Source organism: Penaeus vannamei, chromosome 5 (assembly GCF_042767895.1).
Source record: "Penaeus vannamei isolate JL-2024 chromosome 5, ASM4276789v1, whole genome shotgun sequence".
Lineage (NCBI taxonomy): Eukaryota > Metazoa > Arthropoda > Malacostraca > Decapoda > Penaeidae > Penaeus > Penaeus vannamei.
In genome coordinates this window covers 44,170,064-44,182,563 of record NC_091553.1, presented here as the reverse complement: position 1 = coordinate 44,182,563, position 12,500 = coordinate 44,170,064, and the positions used below count along the sequence as shown (strand labels likewise).

At 36.5% G+C, this 12,500-nt stretch overlaps 1 protein-coding gene across 2 annotated transcripts in view; it reads left to right on the top strand.

Moving 5' to 3' along the window:
• Positions 1–8,612, top strand: part of LOC113814277 (gastrula zinc finger protein XlCGF57.1) — a 9,558-nt gene extending 946 nt beyond the window's left edge. For both annotated transcript variants that reach the window (XM_027366314.2, XM_070122157.1), the window contains exon 2: positions 5,237–8,612. In XM_027366314.2, coding sequence (XP_027222115.1) covers positions 5,417–6,856 — 1,440 coding nt within the window. In that variant the 5' untranslated portion in view covers positions 5,237–5,416 and the 3' untranslated portion in view covers positions 6,857–8,612. The remainder of the gene's footprint in view (positions 1–5,236) is intronic.
• The last annotated feature ends 3,888 nt before the right edge of the window (positions 8,613–12,500 follow it).

Here is a 12,500-nt window from a genome sequence, read left to right as displayed (position 1 = left end):
ATGAGGGTCATTTATGTATACTTTTAGGTCACTTATTATATTGAAATGGAATTAAGAAAGACTAGGGACCATGAATTATACTACTGTGCTTCAGATTAAGTACATGATTGTAATTTCTGTGGCAAATAGATATTTCCTGATAATTTTGAAAATATTTTAAATGTTAACAAGCTTGTTAATACAGTTACTTTGTTTTTAACTTTATTATCTCCTCAAAAACAAATTTTCAGGATATAGGAAGTGTGACATTTAGTCAGTCTTAGTAACTCTAGTGTGCTTGTTGCAAGTCACAGGGTACCCCCATGTGACACAAATATAGTGTCAAACACATATACTCACAGGATAGTTAGTACAAGAAAGGAATATAGTGATCTAGGAATATATATGTGTATATTTTTCAAATGGATATATGGAATAGAGTGATATTTTTTTTCAAATGGAATATATAAAAATACTTTTTATGAAATAGAATGCTAGGCTGTAGGACCTAGGTTTCAATATATCTTTTATGAAATAAAGCATATAGGAAATAAGACCTACATCTTGTCATACCGATTTTATATCATGAACACAGTGATCATGACAGAAATGTATACAGTCTTTAAGGAGGTTGTATCCACCCAGAATATAGCATGTGTTGACTATTGCTTTTAAAAGCACAGAAACCACAGCAGTTTTACTTCTGTTATTACATGTCTGTTTTATGATTTGAATGTTCAGCTTACAATATCTATATCATGGAAGAAGTTTGATGTAGAATTTATGATCAGCCATATTTATTTAGCTTGATTTTTATTTCATAACTTGTGAAACTAATGTTACCCCCATAGCACCCAGAAATGGAAGTGTTTTGCCCTTATTGTAATTGGGAGACACAAGAAATGGGTTTGGCTATGTGTTCTAACCAAACTCCATTGAAATTTGTGATCTGTGATGGATAGCCTACAGTCTGAGGTCCAACACAGTATTTGTACAGTGTCAAGCAGTTGTTGCAATTTCAGTGTGTTTGTGCTGCGGCAGAGGCTAAAGACGTTTACTGTTTATATTGGGAAGTAAGATCTCTCACTAGTTCTTTATTTCAAGGGTTCTCAAACCTTTGTGGATGTCATCCCTACAAGGCATTTCTGTCAATCATTATATCACATGCTTACATAATGTCGCTTTATGATGCAATATCAAGCATTCTCCCTTTTTTATACTAACACTGCTACTGTTACGCTTTGGGGGTTGTTCCCCCCTATGCGGGTTGTTTTGCTTTTTCCCGCCCGCGCTGTTTCTGCTGTTTTTTTTATTTTTAACTTATTTAAAAAACTATACTAAATTTAAAAATTTAATTACCTATTTTTTTACTTTTTTTACAAAATTTTAAACTTTTTCCCCCTACCCCCAAAAAAAGGGGGCCCTTATTGGGGGCCGGGGGTTTGGTTTGTGCAAACCAATTTTGCTCTGTTGTCCCTGCGGGGCCCTTTTTTGCTGCAACTTTCTTTACTAACAAAACTATTTAATTATTAAAAAACTCTATTTTCTTTTTTTTTAACAAAATTTTTATTCCCCCTACAACTTTTTTAACTTAATACTTTTACAAAATTTTATAAACCAAAAGGGGTTTTAACTTAAACTATTTTAAAAATTGATTTTCCCCCCCAAATTTTTTAAGGGGCAAAAACCCAATTTATTTAAAATCATGGGGAATTTGCCAATTTTGGGGGGATTTTTAAATTAATTTTTTATTTGTTTTAAATTTGGAATCTTCGTTGAAATTTTTAATTTTGTTTTTAAAAGGGAAATGGGGGGAAAAATTTTTTTTTCCCCCAATTTTTTCCCAAAGAGAGGGAATTAATTTTGGTTTTTTTTTTGAATTTTAATTATTTTAAAAATTCATGTATTTCTAAAGAAGATTATTAAAATTTTTTTTAATTTTTAATTTTTTTTTAATTTTTAATTTCAATTTTTTCATTTTTTTTCTTTTTTTTTTTTTAATTTTTTTTAAAATTTTTAATTTTTTTTTTTTTTTTTTCTACTAAAAAAATATTATTCCTTTTAAAAATTAAAAATTATACTTTCTTCTTTATTTAACTTTATTTTTTGTATATTCTTCTTTTGAATTTACAACTTTTACACAACAACACACAAAAAACCAACACAAAACACACAAAACACCCCCCCACCCCACCCCCACACCCCACCCCCACCCCACCCCACCCCCACCCCCACCCCCACCCCCACCCCCACCCCACCCCCATCACACCCCCATCCCCACCCCCATCCCAACCCCACCCCCACCCCCACCCCCACCCCCACCCCCACCCCCACCCCCAACCCCCACCCCAACCCCCAACCCCCACCCCACCCCCACCCCCAACCCCCACCCCACCCCCAAAACCCCACCCCCAACCCCCACCCCACCCCCAACCCCCACCCCACCCCCCACCCCATCCCACCCCCAACCCCCCCCCCACCCCCACCCCCACCCCCACCCCCAACCCCCACACCCCCACCCCCCCATCACCACCCCCACCCCCAACCCCCAAAACCCCCAAACCAACATAAAATAATCAAAAAGAAAACCCCCGTTTCCCCCAAAACCCCCTTTTCTCCAGTTAACATATACATACATATATATATATATACATGTATATTTACATTTTGTATATATATATATTCCCATGCATATATGTTGTGTATTAAAATATATATATATAAATATTTTATATAAATAAATTTAAATTTTTTATATATATAAATTTAAAAATTATAATTTTTATTATTAATTTTATATATTTTTTATGTTAATTTTTAATAATTTTTAAATATAAAATTAATATATTTAAAAAATAATTAATGTTTAATTTTTAAAAATTTGTATTTTAATAAATTTTTTTAATACATTTAATATTGAAAAAGGTTATTTATTATTTTTTAATTTTATATAATATTTTTATAAAATATATATTTTATTTTATTTTAAAATTGGTGCTTTCCTTTTTACCTTTTGTGCACAACACAAAAGGTAAATTCCAAAAGGGGTTTACAACACTTTCAAAACCAAACAACACACACACAAAAACACACCCCACACACAAAAACACACACACAAAAAAAAAAAAACACACCCCCCAAACACAAAAACACACACACACACACACACACAAAATTTTAAACAAAAAACAAAAACAAAAAACAAAAAAAAAAAAAAAAAAAACACACACACAAAACAAAACACACCCCACACACACAAAACAAAACCCACACACACACACAAAACAAACCCACAAAAACACACAAAAACAAAAACACACACACACACAAAAAACACAAACAAAAACAAAAAAAAAAAAAAAACAAAAAAAAAAATAAAACAAAAAAACAATAAAACAAAAAAAAAAACAAAAAACAATAAAAACAAAAAAAATAAAAAAACAAAAAAAAAAACAAAAAAAAAAAAAAAACGTAAAAAAAAAAAATTCAAAACAAAAACAAAACAAAACAAAACAAAAAAAAAAAAAAACACATAAAAAAAAAAAAAAAACAACACACACACAAAAACACACACACACACACACACACACACACACACACACACACACACACACACACACACACACACACACACACACACACACACACACACACACACACACACACACACAGTGAACAGGCAATAGTGATGATGCACACACAAACAAACAGACTTTCATATATAATAGCACAGGCAGTTGTATATGTACATTATTGTATGTACATGCTTATTAGCCCCTGTTAGCTAATTTTGGTGTGTGTTAGAATCTATTCTAGCACACTTCACAGAAATAGTCATTGCAATAGAAGTACTAATAATGATAATGATTAGGGTGACGATGATGATCAAATTAATGATAATGATGATAGTATTATTATTGTTATTATTATTATTATTATTATTATTATTATTATTATTATTATTATTATTATTATTATTATTGTTGTTGTTATCATTATTATTATTATTATTATTATTATTATTATTATTGTTATTGTTATTATTATTATTGTTATTGTTATTATTATTATTATTGTTATTATTATTATTATTGTTATTATTATCATTATTATTGTTATTATTATCATTATGAATTAAAACGATAACATTAATGATAATGATAATAAAGGTAATGTTATTTGTAAAGATAGTAATATAAGTAATATGGTAATGTTTGCAAAGTGATTGCACTGATGACTAATGACCACAGATGATTGCACTGATGACTAATGACCAATTACCTTTAACTTTGTCTCTGTACGGGATTTTTTGCAACTTGTTTTCTTCATGTTTGACATCATTCTTTTGCCTGTGCAGATTTATTTTTTGTATCAGTGAGTGTTAATCTTAATTTCTCTATTTGATAATGCCCTTTGATGTTCCTCGTCGTAGTGGGGTCATTATGTATATGTATACGAACAATGATGATGATAAAGTTAATGATAATTGAATACGATACTGTTAATGATAATTGAATGTGATACTGTTAATGATAATTGAATATGATATTGTTTATGATAATTGAATATGATATTGTTAATGATAATTGAATATGATACTGTTAATGATAAGATTAATGATGATAATAATAGAAATAATAATATTAATGGAAATGATAATAATATGATAACAGTAACAATGATAATAATAATAGTCATAATAATAGAAGAAGTAGAAGTAGAAGAAAAAGAAAATGTTGATAATACCCAATGGTAGCTACTATATAATGTTAAACAGTAATTATAGTGATACTATAGTGATTATTATTATTCTTGAATGTGAAATATTTGAGTTTATATTCATTTGTATAAGTTTAGACATTACCCTTTTATTATATATGCAGGATATATCTGATCAGACTTGAGTTTAATTGAAAAGGCTTTACACACATTGTTATGCATATACCTGTTTATACACAGATGCACACAGGCACATGTACAGCCTTTCATGTACGTTTACTCATGGGCTTTTACATACACACATGTGAATGTGCACACTCTACATGTACAAGCATACACACGCACACACACACGCACACACATGCACGCACGCGCGCACACACACACACACACACACACACACACACACACACACACACACACACACACACACACACACACACACACACACACACACACACACACACATACATACATACATACATGCAAAAATTAAAAATTCCCTTGTTTTTAACACATTTTTCCTTTCTCTTCACAGGATAAAAAGGTTCAGCAGTTTCTACCCACACAACACCCAAAGAGAAGCACTGGAGGGGAGTAGAGCAGAGAAGAGAAAACATCAGATTCATTGTCGTTTCTCTCCCTTTCTCCGTCTCTGTTTCCATCCTCTTTTTTTTCTCCCCCTTTTTTTCGTATTTGGTTAAGGCAAACCTTCTGAATGGAAAAAATTGAAAAATTCGAGCACTACCTGGCTGGTACGACGAACTTCCCGTACAAAATGAGCAGCTTCGGTGATTGCAACTATTCAGGTATTGACAACTTCAAGCTCTTTCAGAATAACGTTCTCAATGTCGATCAGGGCTTGTCGCCCACGTATCGGCACTTTGAATGTGCCTGCAGTAAGATATTCTCCAACAAAGCCGATTTCACCCGACATTTGAGAGTTCACACTGGAGAAAAACCCCACACCTGCCCAGATTGTGGGAAAGAATTCTCCCTCAAGGGAAATTTGACCAAACACATGCAGTTGCACACAGATGAGAAATCCTACTATTGTCCTGAGTGTAACAAGGCATTCCTTAAAAAGGTGTATTTGGATCAACACATGAGAGTGCACACTGGGGAAAAGCCGTTTAAGTGTACAGAGTGTGACAAGGCCTTCTCCCTAAAAGGTAACCTTACACAGCATATGATGCTACACACAGGCACCAAATCATACCACTGTACAGTGTGTAGCAAATTGTTTTTGAAGAAGAGTTACCTAACACAGCACATGCGGATACACAGCGGTGATAAGCCATATAAATGCACGATTTGTGAGAAGGCCTTTTCCCTGAAAGGAAATCTGTCCCAGCACCTGAAACGGCATTCTGGAATCAAGCCACACAAATGTGAAGAGTGTGGAAAATCGTTTGCTTTAAAGGGTGCACTCAATGAACATATCAAAGTACATGGAGGAGAAAAGCCATTCAAGTGTCCAGAATGTGATAAGGCTTTTAATCGGAAGGTCTATTTAGTTCAGCATCAGAGAGTACACACTGGAGAAAAGCCGTTTGATTGCTCAGAATGTGGGAAGTCATTCTCCCAAAGAAGCATCCTTAACCAGCACATGAAGCAGCATAGAGAAAGATCTTTCAAGTGTGTTGAATGTCATAAGATATTTGTGAAGAAAATCTGTTCTCCCCTAAACAAGCAAGACAAACTAGGATTGGGCCCAGTGATGTGCACTGATTGCCAGGAGGAATTAGCCATGGAGGATGCCTTTGACCAAAACAGCAGTCTCGAAAATTCTAGCGAGCATTCCTACAAGTATAGTGCTTCTGAAGAGGACTTCTCACTCAAATCAGCAAGCGACCACGACCCTCCAGATGTTCCTGAGCTGCAGGAGCCTCTACATCGGCATGAGCAACTGCTGCAAGCCCAGTGTAATGCAAGAAACCTCTTGTCTAGAAACAGTGAGAGCTCCAGAGAAACATTCAAAGACATGATAACCAAGAGACCAGACTTCGACAGAAGACACACTCCCGAGTATGAAGTTGAGCAAGAAAAATACAGTGTGGAATACAAGAAACTCACAACACTATGGTTAAATTCAAGGCAGAATTTCATCAGAGAACAAAATGAGTTGGACGTCAAAAGGAATGAAGACACACCGTAAGTGTCAATGTGGATTGCTATAGCACTGGTATTAAAAAATTTCTTCAGAAAAAATATATAGTACAAACTTCCTTGATCATTTCTGTCATCATTGATAAATGCATTTTTTTTTCTTTTTTCTTTTTGTCATGTCAGAAAAGAAACCGTATCGCCTGCCATATGTTACGGTAAAATATTTTTTTCCTGTATTCAGATCAATTCAATCAGTATTACTGGAGTATGACCTGAAAGAAGCCTTGCTAATACTATATTTTCTTAATGGTTATAAACCTATTCATGTATGAAATGTATTTCCCATGGTTATCATTTATTTTCTCTTCAATTTTTATAGAGTGGCCACCCTTTTACACTATATAGAGGACTGATACCTCACTCTCAACATTATATCTTATGATGACAATTGCATGTTGAATAGTACAGGAAATAGTTGCAAGACTGTATTAGTTTATGAGTGTCACGATGTGTCTAATCCAATAGCTGTAAGGGAGTTATTATTAGACATGTAAATGTGCAGTCATGGACTAGTTAGATAAAGCCTTCTAGTTGTTCAGCACATCAGTTATTGTAATAATAACAAAACTTTTTTTTCTGCAGGTAAAAAAAAAAATTGTTCTTGATTTTAATCATTCCCAAGAAGTTTGTTTCAAGCCCCCAAAGTGTATATACTCTACAGTAGGTATGGATATGTAGGGTTACCCTTGAGTTATGCACAAGTCCAGGGCTTACGAGAAGCTAGCAGATTTTGAATTAAAAGAATGTGCCATTTGTTATTTTTATATCACGCTGCTGGACTGCAAAATATTAGCATCTTAAGAGTATATATTGTAACTAAGGACAGATCTTTAGTTGAGGCAACATTATTCGGCTATACAGAATTGTTATTCAGAATTTCTTATATATTCTTAAAAAAATACTTATTTTATAATTGACGATGAATTACATCCAGATAGAGACTTATAATTAGACATATTGTTATGAAACTGTTTAGAATAATGGCTTCAATGGCTTTAATATCACCACTTTGAGCAAATATATAATGATCACATAGGTATTCTTGCCAATGTATAGGCAGCATCATTAGTGCACACTTTATATGTATGTTCACTTAATGTGTGCTCACATAACAAACACACCTTAATATAGAATCCAAAGATACCTGACTTTGTACAAAAACATTCAAAAGAAACTGATATTAATGTAATAATAAGACACAGTACCTGTAAGTGTACTCTTATACCCCCACCAAGTGGAAAAACACACACACACACACACACACACACACACACACACACACACACACACACACACACACACACACACACACACACACACACACACACACACACACACACACACACACACACACACACACACACACTCATACTGAGTTGGACATACATTTCATTTCTCGAATTATGTCATAACACCCATCATCAGGAAAAAGCATACGCAAAACCGTAGTTTAAGGCGAAATCATTTTTAGGGACTGTTGTCGACACATAATCATTTTTTTCTCACTTTTATATGTTTGCTCTTTGGCCAGCAATAAATGTGGTGATCAGCATACTAGAATCTCTTTCATTGATCTGGTGATGAATTCTCATTGTAGCTGTGTTCTGCAACATAAGCAATCTCTTGTGCGAATCACCAGCATAGTAGTATTAATGTAGCACATTCCCAATTCGCTTTTCTGTGTGACTATAGAATCTTGCTGTCCTTGTATTGTCAGATTACATGTATACTTATCATTAATCTTCTCCCTTCTTTTAATATTCATGATATTAGGAACTAATACTATTGTAGCTTATATATTAATGCAAAGAGTGATACATGGATATGTTTCATTTTGCAAATCCTTTTTGCTACAATTTCATGGGAGTATTAGTGTTTATACTAGTCACAATTTAATATTTCTTGGAGTATATGAATTTTCTGATTTTCTTTTTACATTTACACACATCGAAGTACACACACACATTCATGACACATTAACACACTGATACACATTCACACCGTCAAACACTCCCAAAATCACACACACTCACAAGTACGCACAGGCACACATGCACACACGCATATTCATACATGCACATGCACACATGTTTACACATATGCACTTAAACACACTGACAGACAAACTCTGATACACATACACACACACAAACTCTGATACATATACACATAAACTCCCAGACATACATATACACACACACAAATCCTGATACACATATAATATACCTGACAATAATAAACTTTTGACAGAAGCAAATACAAATACATAGCTACATATACTGAAACACACACACACACACACACACACACACACACACACACACACACACACACACACACACACACACACACACACACACACACACACACACACACACACACACTAAAACAGGAACCCACACACACTGAAACACGAACGCACACACACTACATACATTAATGACACACATTGAAACACGAACACGCACACACACACAGACACACACACAAACACACACCACACACACACAACACCACACACACACACCAATTCACACAATAATACACTAATAATGATACTAATACCACACACACACACACCACACACACACACACCACACACACACACCATATACACACTACACACACACACCACAAACACACACACCTACACACACACACACCACACAACTACACACACACCACACACAATTTTCAAACACACCAACACACACACACACACACACACACACACACACACACACACACACACACACACACACACACACACACACACACATACACACATGCACACACACATGCACACACACACATGCACACACACACATGCACACACACACATGCACACACACACACACACACACACACACAAACACACACACACACTGAAACACAAACACACACACTGAAACAAACACACACTGAAACACAAACACACACACACTGAAACACGAACACACACACACACTGAAACACGAACACACACACTGAAACACAATCATACACACACTGAAACACAAACACACACACTGAAACACAATCATACACACACTGAAACACAAACACACACACTGAAACGCAAACGCACACACGCTGAAACACAAACACAAACACGGAAACACAATCATACACACTGAAACACAAACACTGACACACACTGAAACACAAACACACACACACTGAAACACAAACACACACACTGAAACACAATCATACACACACTGAAACACAAACACACACACACTGAAACACAAACACACACACTGAAACACAAACACACACACTGAAACACAAACACACACACTGGAACACAAACACACACTGAAACACAAACCCCCCCTTTTAAACCCCCTCCCCCTAACAAAAACCCCCTTTTTCCCACAAACCCCCCCTTTTAAACAAAAACCCCCCTTTTTCCCAAACCCCCCTTTTCCCCCACACCCCTTTTCCCCTTCCACACACCCCTTTTTCCCACAACACCCCCCCTTTTTCCCCCCTTCCCTTCCTCTCCCTCCCCCTCCCCTTCCCCTCCCCTGCCCCCCCCCTTTTGCCCCTTCTCCCCTTTTTCCCCCCCCCTTTTTTCCCCCCCCCCTTTTTCCCCCCCCTCCCCCCCCTCCCTCCCCCCCCTCCCTCCCCCTCCCCTCCCCCCCCCCCCCCCCCCCCCCCCCCCCCCCTTTTTCCTTTTTTTCCTTCCCCCTCCCCCCTCTCCCCCTCTCCCCCCCCTCTCTCTCTCTCTCTCTCTCTCTCTCTCTCTCTCTCTCTCTCTCTCTCTCCCCCCCCTCCTCTCCTCTCTCCCCTCTCTCCCCCTCTCTCTCTCCCCCTCTCCCCCCTCTCTCCCCCCCTCTCTCCCTCTCCTCCTCTCTTCTCTCTCTCCTCTCTTCTCTCTCCTCTCTTCTCTCTCTCCTCTCTCTCTCTCCCTCTCTTTCTCTCTCTCTCCCCTCTTTCTCTCTCTCTCCCTCCCCCCCCTCTCTCTCCCTCCCTCTCTCTCCCCCCCTTCCCCCCCCCCTTCTCTCTCCCCCCCCCTCCCCCCCTCTCTCTCCCTCCCCTCTCCTCCCCCCCTCCCCCTCTCTCTCCTCCCCCTCTCTCTCTCTCTCTCTCTCTTTTTTCTCTCCCCCTTCTCTCTCTCCCCCTCTCTCTCCCCCTCTCTCTCTCTCTCTCTCTCTCTCTCTCTCTCTCTCTCTCTCTCCCCCTCTCTCTCTCCCCCCCCCTCTCTCTCCCCCCTCCCCCCCCCCTCTCCCCCTCTCTCTCTCTCTCTCTCTCTCTCTCTCTCTCTCTCTCTCTCTCTCTCTCTCTCTCTCTCTCTCTCCCCCTCTCTCCCCCCTCTCTCTCCCTTTCTCCCCCCCCTCTCTCTCTCTCTCTCTCACTCTCTCTCTCTTTCTCTCTCTCTCTCTCTCTCTCTCTCTCTCTCTCCCCCTCCCCCCTCCCCCCCCCCCTCCCCCCCCCCCCTTCCCCCCCCCCCCTCCCCCCCCCCCCTCCCCCCCCCCCCTTCTCCTTCCCTTTTTCCCCCCCCCCCTTTTCCTCTCCTCCCCCCCTTTTTTCCCCCCTCCCTTTCCCCCCCCCCCTTTTTTCCCCCCCCCCTTCCCCCCCCCCCTCCCCCAAAAACCCCCCCTTTTTTCTCCCTCTCCCTCTCTTTTTTTTTCCCCCTTTCCCTAAAAAGTCTGCTTTTTTTTAAAAGAAGGGTTTTAAAAACCCTTGGATATATTGCAGCTTATTATTTGGATTATTGATACTGTGCAAAAAATATATTACATTCCATTAACATAACAGACTGCAGTAATTTCATTTTCTCTGTTCATATAATGGAAGAGAAAATGCAGTCTCTAAAAAAGAATATTAATGAATTCTTTTTTCATCTTGTAGATTAGTGTTATAAACTGTTATAAGGCTTATTTCCATTAAAATGGGTATTGTCTTTTTATTATGAATTAAAAATTCAGCAGCATTAACAGTAAGAACATCAATAGGAATGATGATAAAGATAATAAAATATGATGATACATATTATTTTGATTAACCACGTCTAATTTTTAATTAACCTTATATATATATATATATATATATATATATATATATATATATATATATATATATATATATATATATATTTTTTGTATGTTATAAAATTGGGGGGGGGGGGGTGGGTGGGTGTTTGGGTGTCCCCCAATTTTTTTCATTTTTAAAAATATTATTATTATATATATATATATATATATATATATATATATATATATATATATATATACACACATATTTATATTTATATTTATATATTTATATATATGTTTATGTATGTTTATATATTTATATATATTAAAACAATGTGTGTGTGTATATATATATATATATATATATATATATATATATATATATATATATATATATATATATATATATATATATATATATATATATATATTTATATATATATATATATATATATATATATATATATATGTTTATATATTTATATATGTATGTATGTATGTATGTATATATGTATATATACATATATAGATGATATTGATGATCATGGAAAAAGTAAAAAACACAGAAACATAGAGATGCAGTTATGAAGAGGGAAGTAAATGGAAAAAAAAGTAGAAGGAACCCTTGAAAGAATGAATAGATAAGCA